Below are 27,742 nucleotides of genomic sequence, written 5' to 3'. Positions count from 1 at the left end.
GCCCATCCCTGGGGCAGTTGGGTTCCCCAAGAGCAGGCCTTGGGCTAAGCTCAGGCTCGGGTTGTGGCTCGGTGTCCAAGGGACGCACCTCTTGGTGCTTATTCTTTCTCCACGTCTTCTTTCCACTCGGACGGGCACCTCCCGCCTGCCAAAGGCCGTGAAAACTATGGCCTCTGGAACCTCCTGAGTGATGTCTGTTGGAAGTGCAAGGGGTGTGGGAAGAGGTGCAGCGGCGCCACCCTGGGCCACTGAGGTGGAGTTGGTGGCCGGGAGGTTGGGGCAGTTCTTACAAATGTGCCCCACCCCCCTGCAGGCATGACACCACGCCACGTCCGAGTTCCAGACGACGCAGTAGGCTGACATCGGAACTCAACACTAAATTGGCCCTCCAAGACCTCCTCCCGCACCAGATGCATAAATAGCTGACGGCGGAAGGAGTATACATGCCGGAGGCTATTCTTCCGAAGACCGAGCAGGAGTGGGGTGAGCCCTGTCTTTACTTCCTCCAGATGGTGCAGGTGGGGAAGGAGGAGCTCACCAGGAATGAAGGGTGGGACATTAGACAAAATGACCCATCGAGCAGTAGCCTCCGGGGTGTCCACTGGCAGAAAGATCCCGCCCACAGTGAGCCCCTTGCTCAGGACCAGGGACACTGCCGGCTCGGTCTTCAGGAAAAACATAGTCTTCCCGTACATTTTAGAGGCAGCAACAATGGCCGAAGGGCCGACAACCTCGGCCATTGCTTTCACGCATGCCTCTATTGACATATTGGAGTGGATGTAGCTCTTGACCCCATGCTTTGATGCTATCAGTGCAAATGGTGATGGGGAAACAGGTGCAGCTTGACCAGCCACAGGAACATATGTGTGAGAATGCACTGCCACCAGTCAAAGGGGCTTGCCATGTGGTCTAAGAACCACGCCCACCCCTAAGAAACAAAACAAACAGTTTTTTTAAAAACTTAAGCAATATAATGGGGGGGGGTGGTGGAAGTAGAGGAGGATGGGGTGGAAAAGGAGAGAGGATAGGTTGCTGAGTGTTGGAAGGGAGAGAAGGTCTGCGAGGATGTTGTTGTACGATTGGTAGTTGGAGCACCTTACTGCAGAGTATACAGTCCAATCTTCCAGTCATGAGAGCGTTCTTTGCCCAGGTCGGCTAGAACTGCCCGGTTCTCTCCTTTTCCTGCTGTTGTATAAGGACTTTCTTCAGCCGGGCAGCTCCAGCAGTCCCGAGTCATGCAGGTTGAGTGGGGAGGGAGCCCCCTTTGTGCAGGATGAAAGAAAAACACAAGAGCAAATACAGGAGCTCCCTATAGAATTTGACAGCCCCACCCTGAATCTTCCAGCACCTCCTCCCTCCCCCAACAGTCCAAACAAAAAACAGTTCTCTTGTGCTCCAACACCCACCTCTCCAAAATGACTTGTAGGTCTTCTCTGTTCTTGAAAAATAGAAACAGCTCCACAGTTGAAGCTGTAAGTTGCAGCTCTCTCCACTCTGCTCTCTCCTCTCCAGTTCCAGCTCTCACAGCCTGCTCAGGTGCAGCTGGTTGACCTAATTGCACATAGGAAGTGCTCCAATCCTCTGCTGTACCTGCCCTGGAAGTGTTGGATGAGGACAGTGTCGAGAGTGTAGAGGAAGCTTTACTCTGTATCTAACCCATTTTTTTTTCTTTCTTTTATAAGGTGGCCGTTATACCCCAGGCCCCTTTTATGTATTTTATGTCAAGGGGGCCTTTATTCCTCAGGCCCCCCTTATATACATTTCATAAAATAACTTTGTTAAAAGCAGATAAATAATACAAAACTCAAATTAAAATGCCATTCTCGGTGTCAATGATGCACTCCAGTCCCTGCGGTGCCCACTATCGCAGAAGGCCTCAAATGTACTGGCGGACATCGCATGCTCCTTCTCTAGGGGCACCCGGGCGCGAACGTAACCGCGGAATAGGGGCAGGCAATCAGGGTGAACGGACCCCCTGACGGCCCGCAGCCTGGACCTGTGAATTGCCACCTTGGCCAGGCCCAGCAGCAGACCGATGAGGAGATCCTCCCCCTGGCCCACGCCCCTCCACTCTGGGTGCCCAAAGATCAGGAGCGTGGAGCTGAAGTGCAGCTAAAATCTGAGGAGCAGTCCCTTTAAATACTCAAACAGGGGCTGCAACCTCGCACACTCCATATATGCATGGAACACGGACTCGTCCAGGCTGTAGAAATTACAGGCAGCCTGGGAGTCTGTCAACCTGCTTAAAAGTCTATTGCATGGGACTGCCCTGTGCAGCACCCTCCACCCCAGGTCCCCGATGTAAAGGGGGAGGACTCCCGCGTAGAAAGACCTCCACCAAGGTTTCCCCTCACCACCAGATGGCAACACGGACCGCCATGGCATGTCCAGGCGGCTGATGAGGGCGAGGAAGTGGAGAGTGTGCAGGAGCAGCCCATACAGGATACCCCTCCGCGCTGTGTGGAATGGCATTGAGGGTATTTCTGAGAGGCGGCTTGGGTTGTGCGGGACCAGCTCCCGAGGAGGGTTTCGGAGCCTGGGTCCAATGAGCAGTTCCGGCAGAGCGGGAGTCAGCTTGGCCGGGAGTGTTTTGCACTCCCGAGCCTCCTTGATACCCGCAGTGAGGGGCGTCCCGGGGGCTTCAGCTACTCCTCCACCCGTCGATCCATCCCCAGAGCCAGCCACCCGGACAGCCGAGGTGCTCTCCTCCGCCGGCGGAGGAACACCCTGACTGGAGGCGACCATGTTCCAGACTCTGAATAGATCTCAGTAAAAGACAGGCAACTGCCACAGAGAGGTGCTGATAACGTTCTCCGCAGGGAGCTGCGTGTTGTCTTGAAGGCAGTGCCCCTGGCGGAAAAAATACGTTGCCAACACACACCATCTGGGAGGACGCGTGACGTACAGGTATCTCTGCAGGGTCCAAAGACGGAGAGTCACAGCCTGGGTGCGGACGCATACCTGCGACTGGATGCCCTCCTCAATCAGGAGACACAGGACAGCGGCAGAGACCCAGTATTTCCTCTTGCTCCAGAAGGAATCGATGAGCTTCTTCCGGATCTTGGTGGCAAATGCAAGGTGTGGGGCCAAAGTGACCAACTGGTACCACAGCATCGAGGCCACCAGTTGGTTTATGATCAGCGCTTGGCCCCTGTAGAAAAGCATTTGGAGCAGTCCTGTCCAGCGTCCCAGCCGAGTGGCGACTTTCGTCTCCAACTCCTGCCAGTTTGCCGGCCAGGCTTCCTCAGCGCGGCTAAGGTGGACGCTTTAAATTGGTGCCTCTCAACCAGTTTCATGCCATGCCTTTCCCCGCCTTTTTGAGAGCTGCAAGGACGGACTGGATGATCAGCGCCAGATTCGACCATTGGCCGAGGGCCAGCTGAACTTTATTGCGGCAATCCCTGCATGCCACTTGGAATTCCTGGTGTTCTGCCGTGGGAATGAGAGGAAACTCGGTGGGAGGCACGAGGGAGTCCACCGCCTCACTGGCGGTGGATTCAAAATTGTTCTCCGTGGCCCACACCAAGTCCCCATCCTCCTCCGGGTCGTCACCGCCAGTGACCGACATACCCACCTCACACTGTGGGGCGAGCATCCTGGCCGCGCCAGCTGGTCCCGCCTCCGTCACCATCTTACCCTCAGGATCAATGGCAGAGGAGTCCTCTCTGGGTTCACGAATGGAACTGGAGCCTATAGATACCAGTGGTTCAGGAACCCCCTCCACCTCCGTCCCCAGGCCAGTGAGCGGCCTAGGGGAATCGATAGTTGCCAACTCTGGAAATCCAACCAGAGCAGGGACCGGAGGCGGAGAGAGGAGGCCATCTCCCACCCCACTAGCGCCTACAGGCCCAGCAGATGGGGAATTACACAAATTGGCCTCTGGATCAGGTACACCCTGGGCTGCAGCGCCAGGTTGTTGGGAGGGCAGACCCTCACAGGTCTCGCCCCCACCCAGGACACCCGACCCATCGGCCAAAGGAATGATTTCTCCTGTGGGGTCCACAGGCTCCTCCACCATGGGCAAGCCCCCGTCACCGGGAGTTCCCAATGCCACAGGGGCATCTCTCCCCTGTCCATCCAGAGGGATAGGGGGTTCCCGCCCAGGGCTTTCAGCGCTCACGGGGCTGGTGGCAGGGAGAGCCCGAGGACCCGCGCCAGGAGGTGGGCCCTGCAACCCATGGCCCTCCTCAAAGGATGGATGTTTGCTCCTCTTATTACGGTAGGGGCGCGGAGGCTCAGAGACTTCCATCTCAGCAGAGGCCTCTGCTTCTCCCTCCACGCCACGCCCCCCTGCCCATATTTTTTGGGCCCGAACTCAGCTGCGGAGCAGGTGGGCTCCCCTGGATCAGCCGTAGGGCCGAGCTCAGGCTCAGGACTTCTTTCCGTATCCACGGGGCCTTCCGGCGTTATGCTTTGCGTCATGCCTTCCTTCCACCTGGACGGGTCTCTCCCTCTCCCGGAGGCCGTGTCAACCACTGCCTCTGGACCTGCCTGAGCAGTGGTTGTTGTAGTTGTAGGGGGAGATGCAGCAGCGCCACCCTGGGCTGGCAAGGTGGAGTTGGCGGCCCGGAGGTTGGGACAGCTCTTCTGAAAATGCCCCACCCCCTTTTAGGCATGGCACCACACCCCGTCCGAGGTCCAGAAGACGCGGTAGGCTGCCCCCTAGAACTCAACGCTAAACTGTTATCTCCTCCCGCACCTGCTGCATAAAAAGCTGATGGCGGAAGGAGTATACATGCCGGAGGCTGTTCTCCCGAAGGCCGAGTGGGATTGGGATGAGCCCTGTCTTTACCTCCCCTAGATGGTGCAGGTGGGGAAGGAGGAGCTCACCAGGGACAAAGGGTGGTACATTTGACATGGTGACCCACTGCGCAGTAGCCTCCAGCGTGTCCACTGGCAGGAAGGTCCCGCCCACGATAAGCCCCTTGCTCAGGGCCAGGGACACCGCCCACTTGGTCTTTAGGAAAAACACAGACTTCCCATACATTTTAGAGGCAGCAACAATGACCGAGGGGCCAACAACCTCGGCCATTGCTTTTACGCGTGCCTCTATCGTCATATTCGGATGGACGTAGCTCTTGACCCCATGCTTGTTAGATATTATTAGGTCAAAAGGTGACGGGGCGACAGGATCAGCTGCAGCAGCCACGACAGCATATGTGCGGGAGGGCCCTGCCACCGGTGAAGAAGGGCCTGCCATGAGGTTTAAAAGCCACGCCTACTCCTAACAAACAAAGCAAATGACACGGTTTAAACAAAAAACAAACTTTCAAAAAAATGGCGTGAGAGTAGAGGAGGATAGGGGTAGGAGGAAGGTAAAGGAAAAGGGGAGGATCGGTGACTGAGTAGAGCAAGGGAGAGAAAGGCTGAGAGGGATTTTTGCTCCAACTGTTCATTGGAGCACCTTAATAGAGTCAGTCCAAAACTTCCATTTGGGGGAGGCTCCTTTGTCCAGGAAGGCTAGAGCTGACCGGTACTCTCCTCTTCCGATTTTTCACAAAGTGTGTCTTCACCCTGGCAAATCCAGCTGTCCCGAGCAGGCAGTTGGGGTGGGGAGGGAGCTCCCTGTGTGCAGGATGGAAATCAGCACCAGTACAAATACAGGGGCACCCTACAGGTTTTGGCAGCCCCACCCCTGAGTCTTCCAGCCTCTTCTCCCTCCCCCAAGCAGTCCAAACAAAGAGTCTTTCAGGTGCTCTAACACCCACCTCTCCAAAAGGATTTGCAGCCTTTCTGCCTCCTCTCTATGGAATCACTTGTCCTGTCTCTCTCCATTGTGCAGTCTTCAGTCTCCACTCTCAAGTTACTCCACTCTCCAGTCACTCCACTCTCCAGTTACTCCAGTCTCCATTTACTCCAGTCTCCACTCTCCAGTTACTCCAGTCTCCACTCTCCAGTTACTCCACTCTCCAGTTACTCCACTCTCCAGTTACTCCAGTCTCCAGTCACTCCACTCTCCAGTTACTCCAGTCTCCATTTACTCCAGTCTCCACTCTCAAGTTACTCCACTCTCCAGTTACTCCACTCTCCAGTTACTCCAGTCTCCAGTCACTCCACTCTCCAGTTACTCCAGTCTCCAGTTACTCCAGTCTCCACTCTCCAGTTACTCCAGTCTCCAGTTACTCAAGACTCCACTCTCCAGTTATTCCACTCTTCAGTTACTCCACTCTTCAGTTACTCCACTCTCCAGTTACTCCACTTTCCAGTTACTCCAGTCTCCACTCTCCAGTTACTCCAGTCTCCAGTCACTCCACTCTCCAGTTACTCCAGTCTCCAGTTACTCCAGTCTCCAGTTACTCCAGTCTCCACTCTGCAGTTACTCCAGTCGCCAGTTACTCCAGTCTCCAGTTTCTCCAGTCTGCACTCTCCAGTTACTCCTGTTACTCCACCCTCCAGTTACTCCACTCTCCAGTTACTCCAGTCTCCACTCTCCAGTTACTCCAGTCTCCAGTTACTCCATTCTCCACTCTCCAGTTACTCCTGTTACTCCACCCTCCAGTTACTCCACTCTCCAGTTACTCCAGTCTCCACTCTCCAGTTACTCCAGTCTCCACTCTCCAGTTACTCCTGTTACTCCACCCTCCAGTTACTCAAGTCTCCACCCTCCAGTTGCTGTTGCAGCAGAACAGGTGCAAATGCTCCCCCTGATTTCACACAGGAAGTGCTCCAAACTCTCCAGCCAATCCCGTGCTGTACCTATCCTCGGAGTGTTTGATGGGTTGATGGGCAAGGTACCGATTGTTCCACTCCCAGCACCAACATGAACATAATATCCACAAACACATCCTCCTTGTTGCATCCTTCCATCTATGAAAGATGATGGTTATGCAGCAAACAATCCACTTAGGTGGGGTGCCTTCTCTTGGTGCACCTTTGCTGATGGCTGTGAAGGCCAATCCTCGAGAGGCTGGTTCTGCCACAAGTGCTGCACATGAAACTGCCAAGTGACACTGTGAGTTGTTGTTTTTGACATTGATGCCTGTTGCCAAGCTGGTATAGCAACTGGTCATCGTGGTAGCGCACACCAGTCTGCAGGTTGTGTCACCATTTCCCTATTTCATCAGCTAGTGAGTCCCAAGTGTGATAGTCAACATTTAGGCCTTCATGTCACACTTGCAAGCATCATTGGAGCAGAGCTTTGGGTGCCCCACTGGTTGTCTGGCCCCGGCTACCTCACCATACAGAGTGTCCTTGGATATGCAACCTTCTTCCATCCTGTGGACATGTCTGATCCACTGAAGCTGCCTCTGTTTAATTATTGCCAACACGCTTGAGAGCTCTGCCTTTGAGAGGACTGTCACATTTGTGATTTTGTCCTGCCAGGATATACCCATAATGTACCGCGGACAGCGAAGATGGAAATTATCAAGCTTCTTTTTCTGTAAGCTGTAAGTCACCCATGTTTCACAGCCATACAGCAAGGTGCTGAGAACACAGGCCTTATAAACCATCAGCTTGGTCCTAAGGGTCAGATGGTGTTATCCCATGCACATTTTGCAAGTTGGCCAAAGGTGGTAGCTGCTTTCCCTATGTGTGTATCGAACTCTGCATCAAGGGACAGATTGTCTGTCACCGTGGATCCAAGGTAGCAGAATCTGCTAACCACTTCCAGTGGGGTGTTATTTAGTGTGATCAGGGGTGGAGATGCAACACCTTGTCCCATGACCACGTCCTCCTATTTATGTTTTTAAAAAGAAAGTTTTTTAGGAAGTGTAATCATGTGTAGTTTTATCAGTTGAATGAATATGTATTGGTTTTGATTTATTAGGACTATGAAGTGGAAGTGGTGGCTTTGGTGAATGATACAGTGGGAACCATGATGACCTGTGGATTTGATGACCCGTACTGTGAAGTTGGCGTTGTTATCGGTAATAAGGAGTTTGTAATCACTTTTTGGTTTTTAAACATTTCCTTTCACACATGAAGTTGATGTTTTGAATCAACAATCTGCCATAAACAGGTACTGGCACCAATGCTTGCTACATGGAGGAGTTGAGGCACATAAACCTGGTGGAAGGTGATGAAGGACGGATGTGCGTTAACACAGAGTGGGGAGCATTCGGGGACGATGGCTCGCTGGAAGACATCAGGACTGTGTTTGACAGGGAAATAGATGCTGGCTCCAACAATCCAGGGAAACAGCTGTAAGTCATCATTGAACCTTGCTGTGATTTGTTGTTCATTAGAGATTAGTGTTTCCTGACTTCTAAAGGGGGTCTTGTGGCATTGCTGTGGTCTTTCCTAAAGATTCCACATACTGAGCAAGTTGATCTCCTCTGGGTCAGCTCTTGGGCATTATGAGTCCTCAGTGCCTCTAAATAAGAAGGGGGAAATGAACCAGTGTTCTGGCTCCTGACACTATTCAGTGATCATCCTTACACAAGGTGTGTGAGTGCATATTGGGTCAAAGCTTGCTCATGCTTGACTGTTAGGCCCCATTTGAACAACCAACACTCTGCTTCAGTTTACGTATGAAGAATAACGTTTTAGGCAAAGATACGATTGGTCTATTGGCACTCATTGATCTATGCCCCAGAAAGAGTGAGAAACATAAATGAGGGAGGGAAACAAATGCTCAAGAAATTTATTTCTTGTGAAGCCATCCTAAAGCTTCATTTCCTTTTGGTCTTTCAGGTTTGAGAAAATGATTTCTGCACTGTATCTGGGAGAACTTGTGAGGATCATCCTGGTCAAAATAGCTCGAAACGGCATGCTGTTCAAAGGGAAGACTTCGTCCAAACTCCTCACCAAAGGATCCATTGACACCAAAGATGTTGTCACCATAGATAAGTAAGAAGTAGAGACTGAACATTAGCTGAGACTGAACAGCACTAGAGACTGAACAGTACTCAAAACCACACATTACTTAAGATCGAACATTAATCAAGACAGAAAAGCACGAGATACGGGATAGCACCGACATTACCAGAGTTGAGAATTAAGGATAGGGTGACTGAACACCTTGAAAATTTTCAAATTCCCACCAAACTTGTAAAGTACTGTCGCATCGCCAACCTCCCTTTCCTCTCCAAAGTCCTTGAATGTGTTTGTCGCCTCCCAAATCTGTTCCCATCTTTCCTGGTGCTCCATGTTTGAATCCCTTTGATCAGGTTTCCACCCCACTACCGCACTGAAACAGCTCTTATCAAAGTCACAAATGACATCTTATGTGACTTTGACAAAGGTAAAATTTCCCTCCTCATCCTTCTTGACCTGTCAGAAGCCTTTCACATGGTTGACCACACCATCCTCCTCCAACACCTCTCCACTGTGATGCAGCTGGGTGGGGACTGCTCTCACCTGGTTCCATTCCTATCTATCTAATCATAGCCAGAGTATTACTTGCAATGGCTTCTCTTCCTGCTCCTGCATCGTTACCTCTGGTGCCCCCACTAAGAATCTATCCTTAGCCTCCCGCTATTTCTCATCTACATGCTGCCCCTTGGCTACATCATTCAAAAGCATGGCATTATTTTTCACATCTACTCTGATGACACCCAGCTCACCACCACTTTTCTCGACTCCTCCACCATTGCCAAATTATCAGACTTCTTATCTGACATCCAGTACTGGATGGGCAGAAGTTTCCTCCAATTAAAAATTGGGAAGACGGAAACCATTGCTTTTGGTTCCCACTCCAAACTCAGTTCCCTAGCTACTGACTGCATCCCTCTCCCTGGCAACATTCTGAGATTAAGCCAGTCTGTTCGCAACCTTGGTGTCATATTTGACCCTGCAATGAGCTTCTGACCTCATATTTGTGCCATCACTAAGACCACCTATTTCTACCTACATAACATCGCCCGACTTCACCCTTGTCTCAGCTCATCTGCTGCTGAAACCCTCGTTCATGCATTCGTTACCTCTAGACTTGACTATTGCAATACACTCTGGCTGGTCTCCCACATTCTACTCTCTCTAAACTTGAGGTCATTCAAAGCTCTGCTGCCCGTGTCTTGCTCGCATCGAGTCCCATTCCCCTATCACCCCTGTGCTCACTGACCTACATTGGCTCCCGGTCAAATAATGGCTTGATTTCAAAATTCTTAAAATTATTTTCAAGTCCCTCCATGGTGTTACGACCAGGTGAGGAAGGGACCTCAGGCTCCCCTTTCGCTCCTTCTCTGGTTTGACCACAACAGAGTTTATCCTTTTAACACAGTGATTTAACTTACCACCTCAGTGAGCACTTGCTCACTGTTCTTCTAATTATAATTGTAAATGAACCAATCAGACAGGTTTTCTTGAGTTAAGCAAGAATGACTAAGTATATTAAGTAGATTACGTATACGATTAAGTGGGCGGCACAGTGGCGCTGTGGTTAGCACTGCAGCCTCACAGCTCCAGCGACCCGGGTTCAGTTCTGGGTACTGCCTGTGTGGAGTTTACAAGTTCTCCCTGTGACCGTGTGGGTTTCTGGCGGGTGCTCTGGTTTCCTCCCACAGCCAAAGACTTGCAGGTTAATAGGTAAATTGGCCATAGTAAATTGCCCCTAGTGTGGGTAAATGGTAGGAGAATGGTAGGATGTGGTAGAGAATATGGGGTTAATATAGGATTAGTATAAATGGGTGGTTGTTGGTTGGCACAGACTCGGTGGGCCGAAGGACCTGTTTCAGTGCTGTATCTCTAAATAAATACATATTCACCTTATCACTGAACCGGTTAAAATTAATAAAATACGCAATGCATCCACACTCACATTCAGACGAAAGGCACACACACACACAAATAGATACAGAGGGAAAAAAGGTTGGGAGGTTGAAGTATATTCTGTAATAAATGGAATTCAAATACTGAGTTTCAGTGTCCTTAGTTGAAGTTAACGTCTTGAAGTCCTCACTGGGCCATGCACAATTCAGGCTTCCTTCTCTGGTTCTGGAAGGCCGAAGAGAGGCTTTATCTGTCCTCTTGGTTGTTACCCGTGAGAGTCTGTAGATTCAAGGTTTAGCTGCAGCCAAGGCTCTCCTGGGACTTTGCTGGAGAGAGAGTGAGATGCTGTTTTGTTCCTTGGAGTTCAGTTACTGTCTTTCTTCCCTCTCAGGCACAATTCACAAATTCAGAGTTACACAGGCAGGTATGACATGTGACCACCTCTTTGTTTGAAAACAGAGTTTCTGGAAGGTTTTTTGAAATTCAAAGTTCTTCTCTCAAGCTGTGCAAACATACGTGGTAGGGGGGTTTTGCTCTTTCAAAGTCAATGGGTGTCGAGGCTTTTAATGACCACTTCAGGAACAGACAGCAGTCGGACCTGTGTGGGAACGTCTAGAATCGGGAGCAGATAAATTCAGCACGAGGCTGGGAGCCTTCACTTACCTTCAGGAGTGGAGAGCTTTCGGAGCTCTTCAGGGGTTGGCGCCCGCTGACTGAGTTTGAGTTTGGAAAAAAAAAAATTCGAACAGTGACATCACAGGAAAGCTGCAAGGTGATTGGTTGGTAACTAACTGCTGTTAGGGAGTATCTGCAAATAGCTGGATTAGTAACTAAAGAGAAAGGTAAGGTCTACAGCTTTTTATATATAGTAAGTAGTGTTTTTTTTAGGGAATCAAGGTCCCTAGTGTAAATAATCTCAAATTTTTGAGTAATTTAAGGAAGTAAATTAAGGGTAAGTCATGGCAGGGCAGCTCGGCAGCGTGGAGTTCTCCTCCTGTGCAATGTGGGAAGTCAAGGACACTTCCAGTGTCCAGGGCAAACACGCGTGCAGGAAGTGTCTCCAGCTGCAGCTACTCGAAATCCATGTTTCGGATCTGGAGCGTTAGTTGGGGACACTGGGGAGCATCCGCAAGGCTGAGATCATCGTGGCTAGCATGTACAGGGAGGTGGTCACACCGCAGGTAGAGACTGCTCAGGCAGAAAGGGAATGGGTGACCACCAGGCAGAGTAGAAGAACTAGGCAGGTAGTGCAGGAGTCCCTTGGTCCATCTCCCTCTCTAATAGACTTTCTGCTTTGGAAACTGTCGGGGGAGATAGCTTCTCAGGGGAATGCAGCAAGAGCCAAGTCTGTGGCACCATGGGTAGCTCAGCTGCACTGGAGGGGAGGGAAAAGAGTGGGAGAGCTATAGTGATAGGGGATTCTATCGTCAGAGGTACAGATAGGCGTTTCTGTGGCCATAAACATGACTCCAGGATGGTATGTTGCCTGCTTGGTGCTCGGGTCAAGGATGTCACAGAGCGGCTGCATGACATTCTGAAGGGGGAGGGTGTACATTCAGAGGTCATGGTTAACATTGGTATCAACGACAAAGGTAGAAAGAGGGATGAGGTCCTGCAACAAGAATTTAGGGAGCTAGATAGCAGACTAAAAAGCAGGACCTCAAAGGTTGTAATTTATTTATAGATACAGCACTGAAACAGGCCCTTCGGCCCACCGAGTCTGTGCCAACCATTAACTTATACTAATCCTACATTAATCCCCTATTCCTACCACATCCCCACCTTCCCTCAATTCCCCTTCCTATACTAGGGGCAATTTATAATGGCCAATTTACCTATCAACCTGCAAGTCTTTGGCTGTGGGAGGAAACCGGAGCACCCGGCGAAAACCCACACAGTCACAGGAAGAACTTGCAAACTCCGCACAGGCAGTACCCAGAATTGAACCCAGGTCGCTGGAGCTGTGAGGCTGCGGTGCTAACCACTGCGCCACTGTGCTGCCCGGAATTCTTAAATTTCTGGATTACTCCCGGTGCCACGTGCTAGTGAGTACAGGAATAGGAGGATAGTGCAGATGAATGCGTGGCTGAAGAAATAGTGCAGGAGGGAAGGCTTTAGTTTCCTGGATCACTGGGTCTGTTTCTGGTGAAGGTGGGACCTGTACAAGTTGGACGTGTTGCACATGAATCGGAATGGCATCAACATTCTTGTAGGGAGGTTTGCGACTACTGTTTGGGAGGTGGTGGGGGTTAATCTAATTTGGCAGGGGGATGGGATACAGAATGAAGGTACAGTAGGGGTGATGCACGGCCAAATATAAAAAAGAAACTGAGTCAGTCTGGAAGGCAGAGCAAATATAGACCTGTTAAGGCACAAGCGAATAATGCAAGGCTGGATTGCATCTATTTTAACGCATGGAGTCTTACAAGTAAGGCAGATGAATTGAGGATGTTGATTAACACATGGGAATATGATATTATTGGTATTACAGAGACATGGTTGAGGAAAGAGCGGGACTAGCAGCTTAATATTCCAGGGTATAGAATCTTCAGGCTTGACAGAGGGGGTAAAAGAGGAGGTGGCATTGCACTGTTGATCAAGGGGTCAGTTACTGCAGTAAGGAGGGATGATATCTTAGAAGGTTCCTCAAATGAGACCATATGCGTAGAACTTAAAAACAAAATGAGGGCAATCACTTGGCTGGGAGTGTACTACAGGCCTCCAAACAGTCAGGGAGAGAGAAAGGAGCAGAAAGGTAAGCAAATCTCAGAATGGTGTAAAAATAATAAGGTAATAACAGAAAGGGATTTCAACTTCCCCAATATTAACTGAGGTAGTCTTAGTGCAAAAGTGCTTAAAGGGGGCGGAATTCTTAAAGTGCATCCAGGAGAGCTTTTTGAGCCAGTATGTAGAAAGTCCTACAAGAGATGGGGCGGTACTGGACCTAATTCTAGGGAATGACACCGGAAAAGTGGTGGAAGTGTCAGTGGTGGAGCATTTCGGGGATAGTGACCATAACTCTGTAAGATTTAAGGTAGTTATGGAAAAGGCCGAAGACGGACTGGAAATAAAGGTACTGAATTGGGGGATGGCCGATTTCAATACGATAGAACAGGATCTGGCCAAAGTGGACTGGGAGCAGCTACTTGTAGGAAAGTCTACATCAGAGTCATTCAAAAAGGAAATAGTGAGAGTTCAGGACCAATAAGTCCAGGGAACCCTGGATGTCAAGAGATATAGAGGATTGGATAAGGAAAAAAATGGAGGCTTATGGCAGATACAGAGGGCTGAAAACAGCAGAGGCCCTTGAGGAGTATAGAAAATGTAGGGGGTACTTAAAGTAATTGGGAGAGCAAAGAGGGGGCATGAAAAAGTACTGGCGGGCAAGATAAAGGAATTTTATAAGTATATTAAGGGCAAGAGGATAACCAGGGAAACAGTAGGGCCCATTAAGGACCAAAGTGGCAATCTGTGTGTGGAGCCAGAGGACATGGATGAAGTTTTCAAATGATTACTTTTCATCTGTGTTCACAATGGGGAAGGACGATATAGGTGTAGAGATCAGGGAGGGGGATTGTGATATATTTGAATAAATTAGCATTGAAAGGGAGGAAGTATTAGTGGTTTTAGTGGGCTTAAAAGTGGATAAATTCCCATGCCCAGATGATATGTATCCCAGGCTGCTACATGAGGCAAGAGAGAAGATAACAGGGGCTCTGACACAAATTTTCAAATCCTCTCTGGTCACAGGAGAGGTGCCAGAGGACTGGAGGACAGCGAATGTGGTACCATTATTCAAGAAGGGTAGCAGGGATAAACCAGGTAATTACAGGCCAGTGGGTCTAACATCAGTGGTTGGGAAACTATTGGAAAAAATTCTGAGGGACAGGATTAATCTCCATTTGGAGAGGCAGGGATTAATCAGGGATAGTCAGCATGGCTTTGTCAGGGGGAGATCGTGTCTAACAAATTTGATTGAATTTTTCGAGGAGGTGACGAGATGTATAGTTGAGGGTAAAACAGTTGATGTAGTCAACATGGACTTTGGTAAGGCTTTTGATAAGGTCCCGCATGGGAGATTGGTTAAGAACATAAGACCCCATGGGATCCAGGGAAATTTGGCAAATTGGATCCAAAGTTGACTTATTGGCAGGAGGCAGAGGGTGATGGTCGAGGGTTGTTTTTGCGATTGGAAGCCTGGTGTACCACAGGAATCGGTCTGGGATCCTTGCTGTTTGTAGTGTACATTAATGATTTAGATGAGAATATAGGAGGTATGATCAGTAAGTTCACAGATGGCACGAAAATTGGTGGTTTCATAAATAGTGAGGAGGAAAGCCTTAGATTACAAAATGATATAGATGAGCTGGTAAGATGGGCAGAGCAGTGCAAATGGAATTTAATCTTGAAAAGTATGAGTTGATGCATTTTGGGAGGAATAACAAGTCAAGGGAATATACAATGGATGGTAGGACCCTCGGAAGTACAGAGGGTCAGAGGGACCTTGGTGTACTTGTCCATCGATCACTGAAGGCAGCAGCACAGGTGGATAAGGTGGTTAGGAAGGCATATGGGATACTTGCCTTTATTAGCCGAGGCATTGAATATAAGAGCAGGGAGGTTATGATGGAGCTGCAAAACACACTAGTTAGGCCATAGCTGGAGTACTGTGTACAGTTCTGGTCGCCACACTATCGGAAGAATGTGATTGCACTGAAGAGGGTGCAGAGGAGATGCACCAGGATGTTGCCTGGGCTGGAGCATTTCAGCTATGAAGAGAGACTGGATAGGCTAGGGTTGTTTTCCTTCGAGCAGAGAAGGCTGAGGGCGGACCTGATTGAGCTATACAAAATTATGAGGGGCATAGATAGGGTAGATAGGAAGAAACTTTTTCTCTTGGCGGAGGGATCAATAACCAAGGGTAACAGATTTAAGGTAAGGGGCAAAAGGTTTAAAGGGGATTTGAGAAAAACCTTTTTCACCCAGAGGGTGGTTGAAATCTGGAACACACTGTCTGAAGGGATGGTAGAGGCAGGAACCCTCAAAATTTTTAAGAAGTATTTAGATGAGCACTTGAAACGCCATAGCATACAAGGCTACGGGCCAAGGGCTGATAAATGGGATTAGAATAGATAGGCTTGATGGCCGGCACGAACATGGTGGGCCGAAGGGCCTGTTTCTCTATGACTCAATGAGTATTGACAAAAACCATTCTAGGTGATTGATTCAGAGTGTACCCCAATTTTTCTGGCTTGACTGGGTAATCAACTGTCTCCCAGCCGGCCTTTGGCTTTTCATATGCAAATTGTGCGTGGCCATCTTTAGCTGCTCTGTTCTGCTTTTCAAAAAACTTTCAGGCAACGTTCCATACGACAAAGCTAATATTTTCCATTTGGCTTGTGGGAGTTCCGACCCAATGGCCTCACCGCTACCTACCTCTGTAACCTCCTCCAGCCCACAACCCTCCGAGATATTGGCGCTTGTCTGATTCTGGCCTCTTGTGCATCGCCAGTTTTAATTGCTCCACATCGGTGGCTGTGCCTTCAGTTGCCTAGGCCCCAAACTCTGGAATGCCCTACTCACACCTCTCCACCTCACTTTCCTCCTTTAAGACACTCCTTAAAACCTATCTCTTCGACCAAGCTTTTAGTCATCTGACCTAATATCTCCTTTTGTGGCCCAATGTCAGATTTTGTTTTATAATGCTTCTGTGAAGCCTCTTGGGATGTTTTATTACATGAAAGGCATTATCTGAATATAAGTTGTTGTTGTTGATCAGAGCAAGCCAGCATGGATTTGTAAAGTTTAGGCTATGCCTGACTAATCTGATTGAATTTTTTGAAGACGTGATGAAAGTAGTGGACAGGAGAATATTTATGTATGTTATTTATATGGACTTCCAGAAGGCATTTGATAAAGTCCTTCATAAGAGACTGTTTGCTAAAGTTGAAGGTCATGGGAATGAAACATTATTGACCTGGTTGGGAAATTGACTGAGTGATAGGAGACAGAGAGTAGAGATAATGGCAGGCACTCTGATTGGCAGGATGTGACTGATGACTCCTGCAAGGATCTGTGTTGTGGCCTCAACTATTCACCGTATTTATTAACAACTTAGATGATCGAATGGAAAACCACTTACCTAAAGGGGAGGCAGTGGCGTAGTGGAATTGTCACTGGACTAGTAACCCAGAGACCCAGGGTATTGCTCTGGGGACATGGGCTCAAATCCCACCACATCTGGTTCACTAATGTCCTTTAGGGAAGGTAATCTGCTGTCCTTACCTGGTCTGGCCTACATGTGACTCCAGACCCACAGCAATGTAGTTGACTCTTAACTGCCCTCTGAAATGGCCTAGCAAGCCACTCAGTTGTATTTAACCGCTGAATGAAACCCGGCGGACCTCCCAGCATCGACCTAGGCACCGGAAACGACAACGGCAAGCCCAGCCCTGTCGACCCTGCAACGTTCTCCTTACCAACAGCTGGGGGCTTGTGCCAAAGTTGGGAGAGCTGTCCCACAGACTAGTCAAGCAACAACCTGACATAGTCATACTCAAGGAATCATACCTGACAGACAATGTCCCAGACTCTGCCATCACCATCCTCGTGCATGTCCTGTCCCACCGGCAGAACAGACCCAGCAGAGGTGGCAGTACAGTGGTATACAGTAGGGAGGGAGTTGCCCTGGAAGTCCTCAACATTGACTCTGGACGCCATGAAGTTTCATGGCATCAGGTCAAACATGGACAAGGAAATCTCCTGCTGATTACCACCTACCACCCTCCCTCAGCTGATGAGTCAGTACTTCTCGAGGTTGAACAACACTTGGAGGAAGCACTGAGGGTGGCAAGGGCTCAAAATATACTCCGGGTGGGGGACTTCAATGTCCATCATCAAGAGTTGCTCGGTAGCATCACTGCTGGCCGAGTCCTAAAGGACATAGCTGCTAGACTGTGTATGCGGCAGGTGGTGAGGGAACCAACAAGAGGGGAAAACATGCTTGACCTCGTCCTCACCAATCTGCCTGCTGCAGATGTATCTGTCCATGACAGTATTGGTAGGAGTGACCACCGCACAGTCGTTGTGGAGAAGAAGTCCCACCTTCACATTGAGGATACCGTCCATCGTGTTGTGTGGCACTACCATTACCATCAAGCCAGTGGACCAACCCTGGTTCAATGAAGAGTGCAGGAGCAGCACCAGGCATACCTCAAAATGAGGTGTCAAACTGGTGAAGCTACAACACAGGACTACTTGCATGCCAAACTGCATAAGCAGCATGCGATAGACAGAGCTAAGCGATCCCATAACCAACGGATCAGATCTAAGCTCTGCAGTCCTGCCACATCCAGTCGTGAATGGTGGTGGACAATTAAATAACTAACTGGAGGAGATGGCTCCACAAATATCCCCATCGTCAATGATGGGGGAGCCCAGCACATCAGTGCGAAAGATAAGGCTGAAACATTTGCAACAATCTTCAGCCAAAAGTGCTGAGTTGATGATCCATCTCGGCCTCCTCCTGAAGTTCCCAGCATCACAGATGCCAGACTTCAGCCAATTCGATTCACTCCGCGTGATATCAAGAAACAACTGAACGCACTGGATACTGCAAAGGCTATTGGCCCTGATGATATTCTGGCAATAGTACTAAAGACCTGTGCTCCAGAACTTGCCGCGCCCCTAGCCAAGCTGTTCCAGTACAGCTACAACACTGGCATCTACCCTGAAATGTGGAGAATTGCCCTGGTATGTCCGATACACAAAAAGCAGGAAAAGTCCAACCCGGCCAATTACTGCCCCATCAGCCTACTCTCAATCATCAGTAAAGTGATGGAAGGTGTCATCAACAGTGCCATCAAGCAGCACTTGCTTAGCAATAACCTGCTCAGATTGGATTTCACCAGGGCCACTCAGCTCCTGACCTCATTTCAGCCTTGTTTCAAACATGGACAAAAGAGCTGAACTCAAGAGGTGAGCTGAGAGTGATTGCCCTTGACATCAAGGCAGCATTTGACTGAGTATGGCATCAAGGAGCCCTTGCAAAACTGAGGTCAATGGGAATCAGGGGGAAAACCCTCCACTGGTTGGATTCATACCTAGCGCAAAGGAAGATGGTTGTGGTTGTTGGAGGTCAATCATCTGAGCTCCAGGACATCACTGCAGGAGTTCCTCAGGGCAGTGTCCTCGCATCTTCAGCTGCCTCATCAATGACCTTCCTTCAATCATAAGGTCAGAAGTTTGGGATGTTCGCTGATGATTGCACAATGTTCAGCACCATTCGTGACTCCTCAGATACTGAAGCAGTCCATGAAGAAATGCAACAAGACTTGGACAATTTAACCATCTCAACTTTACATTCAATGGCATTACCATCGCTGAATCCCCCTGGAGGAGCAGAGAGACCTTGGGGTCTATGTGCATAGATCGTTGAAAGTTGCAACTCAAGTGGATAGGGCTGTGAAGAAGGCATATGGGGTGTTAGCGTTCATTAGCAGAGGGATTGAATTTAAGAGCCGTGAGGTGATGATGCAGCTGTACAGGACCTTGGTAAGGCCTCATTTGGAGTACTGTGTGCAGTTCTGGTCGCCTCATTTTAGGAAGGATGTGGAAGCCTTGGAGAGGGTGCAGAGGAGATTTACCAGGATGTTGCCTGGAATGGAGAATAAGTCTTACGAGGAAAGGCTGAACATTCTAGGCCTCTTCTCATTAGAACGGAGAAGGATGAGGGGTGACATGATAGAGGTTTATAAGATGATCAGGGGAATAGATAGGGTAGACAGTCAGAAACTTTTTCCCCGGGTGGAGCAAAGCGTTACAAGGGGTCATAAATTTAAGGTGAAGGGTGGGAGATATAAGGGGGATGTCAGGGGAAGGTTCTTTACCCAGAGAGTGGTCGGGGCATGGAATGCCTTGCCTGGGGAAGTTGTTGAGTCAGAAACTTTAGGGACTTTCAAACGGCTTTTAGATAGGTATATGGATAAAGGAGAATGATGGGGTATAGATTAAATTGTCCTTGACAGAGGACAAAGGATCGGCACAACATCGTGGGCCGAAGGGCCTGTTCTGTGCTGTATTTTTCTATGTTCTATGTTCTATCAACATCCTAGGGGCTACCATTGACCAGAAGCTGAACTGGAGTAGCCATATAAATACCATGGCTACAAGAGCAGGTCAGAGACTAGGAATCCTGAGGCGAGTAACTCACCTCCTGGCTCCCCAAAGCCTGTCCACCATCTACAAGGCACAAGTCAGGAGTGTGATGGAATACTCTCCATTTGCCTGGATGGGTGCAGCTCCAACAACACTCAAGAAGCTCAACATCATCCAGGACAAAACAGCCCGCTTGACTGGCACACCATCTACAAACATTCACTCCCTCCACCACCGATGCACAGTGGCAGCAGTGTGTACCATCTACAAGATGCACTGCAGCAACACACCAAGGCTCCTTAGACAACATTTTCCAAACCCGCGACCTCTACCAACTAGAAGGACAAGGGCAGCAAATGCATGGGAACACCACCACCTGCAAGTTCCCCTTCAAGTCACACACCATCCTGACTTGAAACTATATCACCGTTCCTTCACTGTTGCTGGGTCAAAATCCTGGAACTCCCTTCCTAACAGCACTGTGGGTGTACCTACCCCACATGGACTGCAGCAGTTCAAGAATGCAGCTCACCACCACCTTCTCAAGGGCAATTAGGGATGGGCAATAAATGCTGGCCTAGCCAGCGACGCCCACATCCCATGAATGAATAAAAAAAATTCTGAGGACGCAGCGATAGGTAGCACTGTAAGGAGAGTAAATGGAAGTGTAACATTATAAAGAAATATTGATAGATTAAGTGAGTAGGCAAAAATGTGGTAAATGGATTTCGATGTGGTCAAATGTGGACCTGAGAATTACAGAAAAGGGCACTTTCTAAATAGTGAAAAACTAGAAACAGTGGCAGCTCAAAGAGACTTGGGGATCCAGGTACAAGGATCTCAAAATGTCATGAACAGGTACAGAAAATAATCAAAAAGGCTAATGGAATACTGGCCTTTATATCTAGAGGACTAGAATAGAAATGGGTAGAAGTCATGCTTCTGCTGTACAAATCCCTGGTTAGAGCACACCCGGAATAATATGAGAGGTTCAGGGTACCACACCTTAGAAAGGATACATTGGCCTTGGAGTGAGTGCAATGTAGATTTAGCAGAATGATACCTGGACTCCAAGGGTTAGATAACCAGGATACATTACATAAACTAGGGCTGTATTCCCTGGAATCTAGAAGGTTAAGGGGTGATTTAATTCCACATTTCAAGATATTAAGGGGAATAGCGAGAGAGAGAGAGAGAGAAACTTTTTGTTGATTGGGGCATCTAGGACCAGGAGACATAGTCTAAAAAGTAGAGTCAGATCTCTTCAGAGTGAAATTAGGAAACAGTTCTACACGTAAAGGGTGGTAAAGGTTTGAAACTCTTCCGCAAATGGCGATTGATGCGAGATCAATTGTTAATTGTAAATATGAAATTGTAGGTATGAAAGCATATGGGGAAATACGGAGTTAGGTTACAGATCAGATGTGTTCCCACCGAATGGCAGAAATTTTAGGCAAAAGATGCAGGGAGACAATGAGGAAGCACTTTTTTACGCAGCAGGTAGTAATAACCTGGAACTCGCTGCCCACAAGGGTGGTGGAAGTGGAGACAATCAATGACTTCAAGAGGAAGTTGGATGACCACCTGAGAGAAATAGACTTGCAGGGCTATGGGGATTGAGCTGGGGCTTGGAATTAACTGCATAGCTCCGTGGAGTGCCAGCATGAACACGATGGGCTGAATGGCCTCCTTCTGTGCTATAAATAACTCTAAGGGGGGAATTTTATGCTTTATTTTATTCGTTTCATGGAATGTGGATGTCGTTGGCAAGGCCAGCATTTGTTGCCCATCCCTAATTGCCCTTGACAACTGCGTGGCTTGCTAGGCCATTTCAGAGGGCAGTTAAGAGTCAACCACATTGCTGTGGGTCTGGAGTCACATGTCGGTCAAACCAGGTAAGAACAGCAGATTTCCTTCCCTAAAGGATGTTAGTGAACCAGATGGGTTTTACAACAATCGATAATAGCTACTGAGACTAGCATTCAATTCCAAATTTTTATTAATTAATTGAATTTAAATTCCATCAGCTGCCATGGTGGGATTTGAATCTGTGTCCCCAGGATATTAGCCTGGGCTTCTAAATTACTAGCTTGTGACATTACCACAACGCCACCATACCCCCCGCGGCGGGGGTCACGACACGGAGGAAACCGATGCTGAGATTCCCAACTCTTTACCGGAAGGCCCGCCAAACTTATTGCCAATCCGGCACTGAGTGGACAGCGACAGGCCTTCCATAGAATTGAGGATCCTGTCACAGAATGTCCCGCCCTTGGGGAGCTGCTGGCCAATTAGAGGCCAGCAGCTGCAGCGCCACAGAGATGGCGGTACCTGCTGCTGCAACTGCAGTGACCCGACCCCCAAAGAACGGCTCTGGAACCAGGCTTAAGGTAGGTCAGGGCGGGAGGGGTCTCGCAGGACTGGGGTCGCGGGAGGTGTGGGAAGGGTGGGTCGGCAGCAAAGATGAGGTTGGGTGGAGGGTTGCCCTAAGTGGGCCCCCCATTCCCGATGCCAGGACCCTCATTCAGGTGACAGTACAGCCTGCCTCATGGGTAATTGCGGCTGTGGTGAGAAGGAGCCCTTAATTGGGGTTAATTGGCAGCGTGTCGGGTAACCATACACAGGCCTTCCCGTCCCAGACTAAATTTTGGGGGAGGTGGGATGGTGGAGGCAACCAGCCCCCATCACCAACTCACTCGATTTTATGCTCTCCCCGCCTCCAAACATGTCACGGGGTAAAGGATAACACTGCACCCTACAAGTCGATGGGCTGATTTTTCCAGCTTGACGCCGTGATCAAGGACGTAGAAGGGGCGGGCGCTCCGTCCCTGGCAACGGCGTCCGGCACCCTTCAGTTCGATTTAAATTCTTAAAGGTACAGGTCATGAAAAATTAAACAGAAAACTTTATTAACAGTCTCAAACGCTTCTACCACCATTCCCCCCAAAGGAGTAGAAACTTTATTAGTTGCCTTCTCTCCCCAAAAAAGTCAACTCTCGATCCTGACCTTTTCTCCCCTGAACTTTCTTCATTTTAACCTTCTACCCTTTCCCACCATCCTCTCAAACAATAGCAAGAGGTTTCCCCACTTCCCTCCCCCCGCCCTGATAACTTCACTCCTCCCCCCTCCCCAACAGTGTGCCACCTCAGATCACTGAATTGAGATCTGATGGCACGGGAGATCCGGCAACCAGCCGGAATATTGGCGTGGGACGACCGTCACGATAAGGTAAGTCATTACACAATAATTAACATTTATTTAAATATTTAAATTATGCTTCCAGGGTGAGTGTGCCACGAGGCCTCACCAGTAATATGGGCCGGGGCCTCTCCCGGGGTATTTTCCGGCCCCTCTCGCAACAACCCCAGGCGTTGGGGGGGGCGGCTGGTAAAATCCAGCCCTATGACTCTCAGATCTTCGATGGACTAAATTGTTTGTCCAAAATTGCATGGAATAAAACAAAAGAGGAAAACACCAAACATTACAAGTGATGGATCATTCCTATGGATAGAACATTACTGGAGATGTAACATTACTATGGATGGAACATTACTATGGATGGAACATTACTGGAGATGTAACGTTACTATGGATGGAACATTACTAGAGATGGAACATTACTGGAGATGTAACATTACTATGGATGGAACATTACTGTAGATGTAACATTACTATGGATGGAACATTACTAGAGATGGAACATTACTGGAGATGTAACATTACTATGGATGGAACATTACTAGAGATGGAACATTACTGGAGATGTAACATTACTATGGATAGAACATTACTACGGATGGAACATTACTGGAGATGGAACATTACTGGAGATGTAACATTACTATGGATGGAACATTATCATGGATGGAACATTACTGGAGATGTAACATTACTATGGATGGAACATTACTAGAGATGGAACATTACTGGAGATGTAACATTACTATGGATGGAACATTACTAGAGATGGAACATTACTGGAGATGTAACATTACTATGGATGGAACATTACTACGGATGGAACATTACTGGAGATGTAACATTACTATGGATGGAACATTACTAGAGATGGAACATTACTGGAGATGTAACATTACTACGGATGGAACATTACTAGAGATGGAACATTACTGGAGATGTAACATTACTATGGATGGAACATTACTATGGATGGAACATTACTGGAGATGTAACATTACTATGGATGGAACATTACTAGAGATGGAACATTACTGGAGATGTAACATTACTATGGATGGAACATTACTAGAGATGGAACATTACTGGAGATGTAACATTACTATGGATGGAACATTACTACGGATGGAACATTACCAGAGATGGAACATTACTGGAGATGTAACATTACTATGGATGGAACATTACTAGAGATGGAACATTACTGGAGATGTAACATTACTATGGATGGAACATTACTACGGATGGAACATTACTAGAGATGGAACATTACTGGAGATGTAACATTACTGGAGATGGAACATTACTATGGATGGAACATTGCAATGGATGGAACATTACTGGAGATGTAACATTACTGTGGATGGAACATTGCTATGGATGGAACATTACTATGGATGGAACATTACAATGGATGGAACATTACTAGAGATGGAACATTACTGGAGATGTAACATTACTGTGGATGGAACATTACTATGGATGGAACATTGCAATGGATGGAACATTACTGGAGATGTAACATTACTATGGATGGAACATTACTAGAGATGGAACATTACTAGAGATGTAACATTACTATGGATGGAACATTACTATGGATGGAACATTACTGGAGATGTAACATTACTATGGATGGAACATTACTAGAGATGGAACATTACTGGAGATGTAACATTACTATGGATGGAACATTACTAGAGATGGAACATTACTGGAGATGTAACATTACTGTGGATGGAACATTACTATGGATGGAACATTGCAATGGATGGAACATTACTGGAGATGTAACATTACTATGGATGGAACATTACTAGAGATGGAACATTACTGGAGATGTAACATTACTATGGATGGAACATTACTATGGATGGAACATTACTGGAGATGTAACATTACTATGGATGGAACATTACTAGAGATGGAACATTACTGGAGATGTAACATTACTATGGATGGAACATTACTAGAGATGGAACATTACTGGAGATGTAACATTACTATGGATGGAACATTACTGGAGATGTAACATTACTATGGATGGAACATTACTAGAGATGGGACATTACTGGAGATGTAACATTACTATGGATGGAACATTACTACGGATGGAACATTACTGGAGATGTAACATTACAATGGATGGAACATTACTAGAGATGGAACATTACTGGAGATGTAACATTACTGGAGATGTAACATTACTGTGGATGGAACATTACTATGGATGGAACATTGCTAGAGATGGAACATTACTGGAGATGTAACATTACTATGGATGGAACATTACTAGAGATGGAACATTACTGGAGATGTAACATTACTATGGATGGAACATTACTATGAATGGAACATTACTGGAGATGTAACATTACTGTGGATGGAGCATTACAATGGATGGAACATTACTAGAGATGGAACATTACTGGAGATGTGACATTACTGTGGATGGAACATTACAATGGATGGAACATTACTGCAGATGTAACATTACTGGAGATGTAACATTACTATGGATGGAACATTATGAAGGATGGAACATTACAATGGATGGAACATTACTAGAGATGGAACATTACTGGAGATGTAACATTACTGTGGATGGAACATTACTATGGATGGAACATTGCAATGGATGGAACATTACTGGAGATGTAACATTACTATGGATGGAACATTACTAGAGATGGAACATTACTGGAGATGTAACATTACTGTGGATGGAACATTACTATGAATGGAACATTACTGGAGATGTAACATTACTGTGGATGGTGCATTACAATGGATGGAACATTACTATGGATGGAACATTACTGGAGATGTGACATTACTGTGGATGGAACATTACTATGGATGGAACATTACTGCAGATGTAACATTACTGGAGATGTAACATTACTATGGATGGAACATTACTAGAGATGGAACATTACTGGAGATGTAACATTACTATAGATGGAACATTGCTATGGATGGAACATTATTAGAGATGGAACATTACTAGAGATGGAACATTACTATGGATGGAACATTACTACGGATGGAACATTACTGGAGATGTAACATTACAATGGATGGAACATTACTAGAGATGGAACATTACTGGAGATGTAACATTACTGGAGATGTAACATTACAATGGATGGAACATTACTAGAGATGGAACATTACTGGAGATGTAACATTACTATGGATGGAACATTACTACGGATGGAACATTACTGGAGATGTAACATTACTATGGATGGAACATTACTGTGGATGGAACATTACTGGAGATGTAACATTACTGGAGATGTAACATTACTATGGATGGAACATTACTAAAGATAGAACATTAATGGAGATGTAACATTACTATGGATGGAACATTACTAGAGATGGAACATTACTGGAGATGTAACATTACTATGGATGGAACATTATTAGAGATGGAACATTTCTAGAGATGGAACATCACTAGAGATGGAACATTACTATGGATGGAACATTACGAAGGATGGAACATTACAATGGATGGAACATTACTAGAGATGGAACATTACTGGAGATTGAACATTACTAGAGATTGAACATTACTATGGACGGAAGATTACTGGAGATGGAACATTACTAGAGTTAGAACATTACTAGAGGTTGAACATTACTATGGACGGAAGATTACTGGAGATGGATCATTACTAGAGTTAGAACATTACTAGTGATTGAACATTACTATGGACGGAAGATTACTGGAGATGGAACATTACTAGAGGTTGAACATTACTATGGATGGAAGATTACTGGAGATGGAACATTAATACAGACAAACCTTTTCTTGTGATCCAACACATCCAGTGATCCAACATTACTGTAGGTTAAACATTACTAAAACTGAGAGTAATGGGATGTTGGAGATAAAGCATTAGTTTGCAAGGATTGGAAGGTCACGGCTTGTTTTTACTTGGGTACATCCGTGATGGTGGCAGATTTGAAGGGGAGAAGTGACAGAGTGTTCCTGAGAAGGGAGAACTATTTACTATATCAGCTAACATAGGAGCCACAATGGGATGTTGGGTGGTATGCAGGAATAGGTCAAGGCCGAAGGAGGTGGGTTTCATGGCCAAGCTGAGCTTGGAGATGGCATCAGGAGAGATATGAGAAACTATAGAATGGTGCCCGTTTAGGGCCAGGGCATGGAGATCTTTGGAGGAAGTTTGGCTCAGTGGGCTGGTGGAAGGAAGGACGCAGCAGAGGCTGCTGATCAGATGGTCTCGATCTTCATGACAGAGAAGTTCATTACCTTCTCACATTTGTTGTTGGAGGTGAGGGTGGAGGAGACAGAGTTTTGAGATGGCTTGTAGTGAAGAGAAGCTGGGGGTTTTCTTTACATTCCAGGATGATCCTGGAATATCAACTAGTTTTGGCTGATGAGTGAAGGATCCGATCATGCTTTATGTGATCTAGCCAGATCTGGCGTTGGATGGCTAAACCGGTTGTTCACCATAAATGTTCATGTCTGCATCCCTTGGACTTAAGGGAGCGGAGATAAGGACCGCAGCAGGGGGAACGGAGTGGGGGCGTTGGTGAGAGAGAGTAATGGTTTTAAGGCAGCCTCGGGCATCAAAGATGGAGGTGACGGTGCAGTTAAGTAGATTTGTCGATTAAATAGATGTAGTGGTGATGAATGGAGGGGCAAAGTCCAGACAGTTGGGAGTTTGAAAGTGCTGTTGTAAGTGACAAGGGAGTGAA

At 47.4% G+C, this 27,742-nt stretch overlaps 1 protein-coding gene across 2 annotated transcripts in view; it reads left to right on the top strand.

Moving 5' to 3' along the window:
• LOC137380494 (hexokinase-1-like) overlaps positions 1-27,742 on the top strand; it is a 447,865-nt gene that overhangs the window by 163,428 nt on the left and 256,695 nt on the right. For both annotated transcript variants that reach the window (XM_068052395.1, XM_068052396.1), the window contains exons 6-8: positions 7,769-7,868; positions 7,961-8,144; positions 8,635-8,790. In XM_068052395.1, the coding sequence (XP_067908496.1) occupies positions 7,769-7,868; positions 7,961-8,144; positions 8,635-8,790 (440 nt within the window). The remainder of the gene's footprint in view (positions 1-7,768; positions 7,869-7,960; positions 8,145-8,634; positions 8,791-27,742) is intronic.

Source organism: Heterodontus francisci, chromosome 20, assembly GCF_036365525.1.
Source record: "Heterodontus francisci isolate sHetFra1 chromosome 20, sHetFra1.hap1, whole genome shotgun sequence".
NCBI classification, from domain to species: domain Eukaryota; kingdom Metazoa; phylum Chordata; class Chondrichthyes; order Heterodontiformes; family Heterodontidae; genus Heterodontus; species Heterodontus francisci.
Note: the sequence above shows the minus strand (reverse complement) of the source record. Positions and strands in the feature narration are given on the sequence as shown.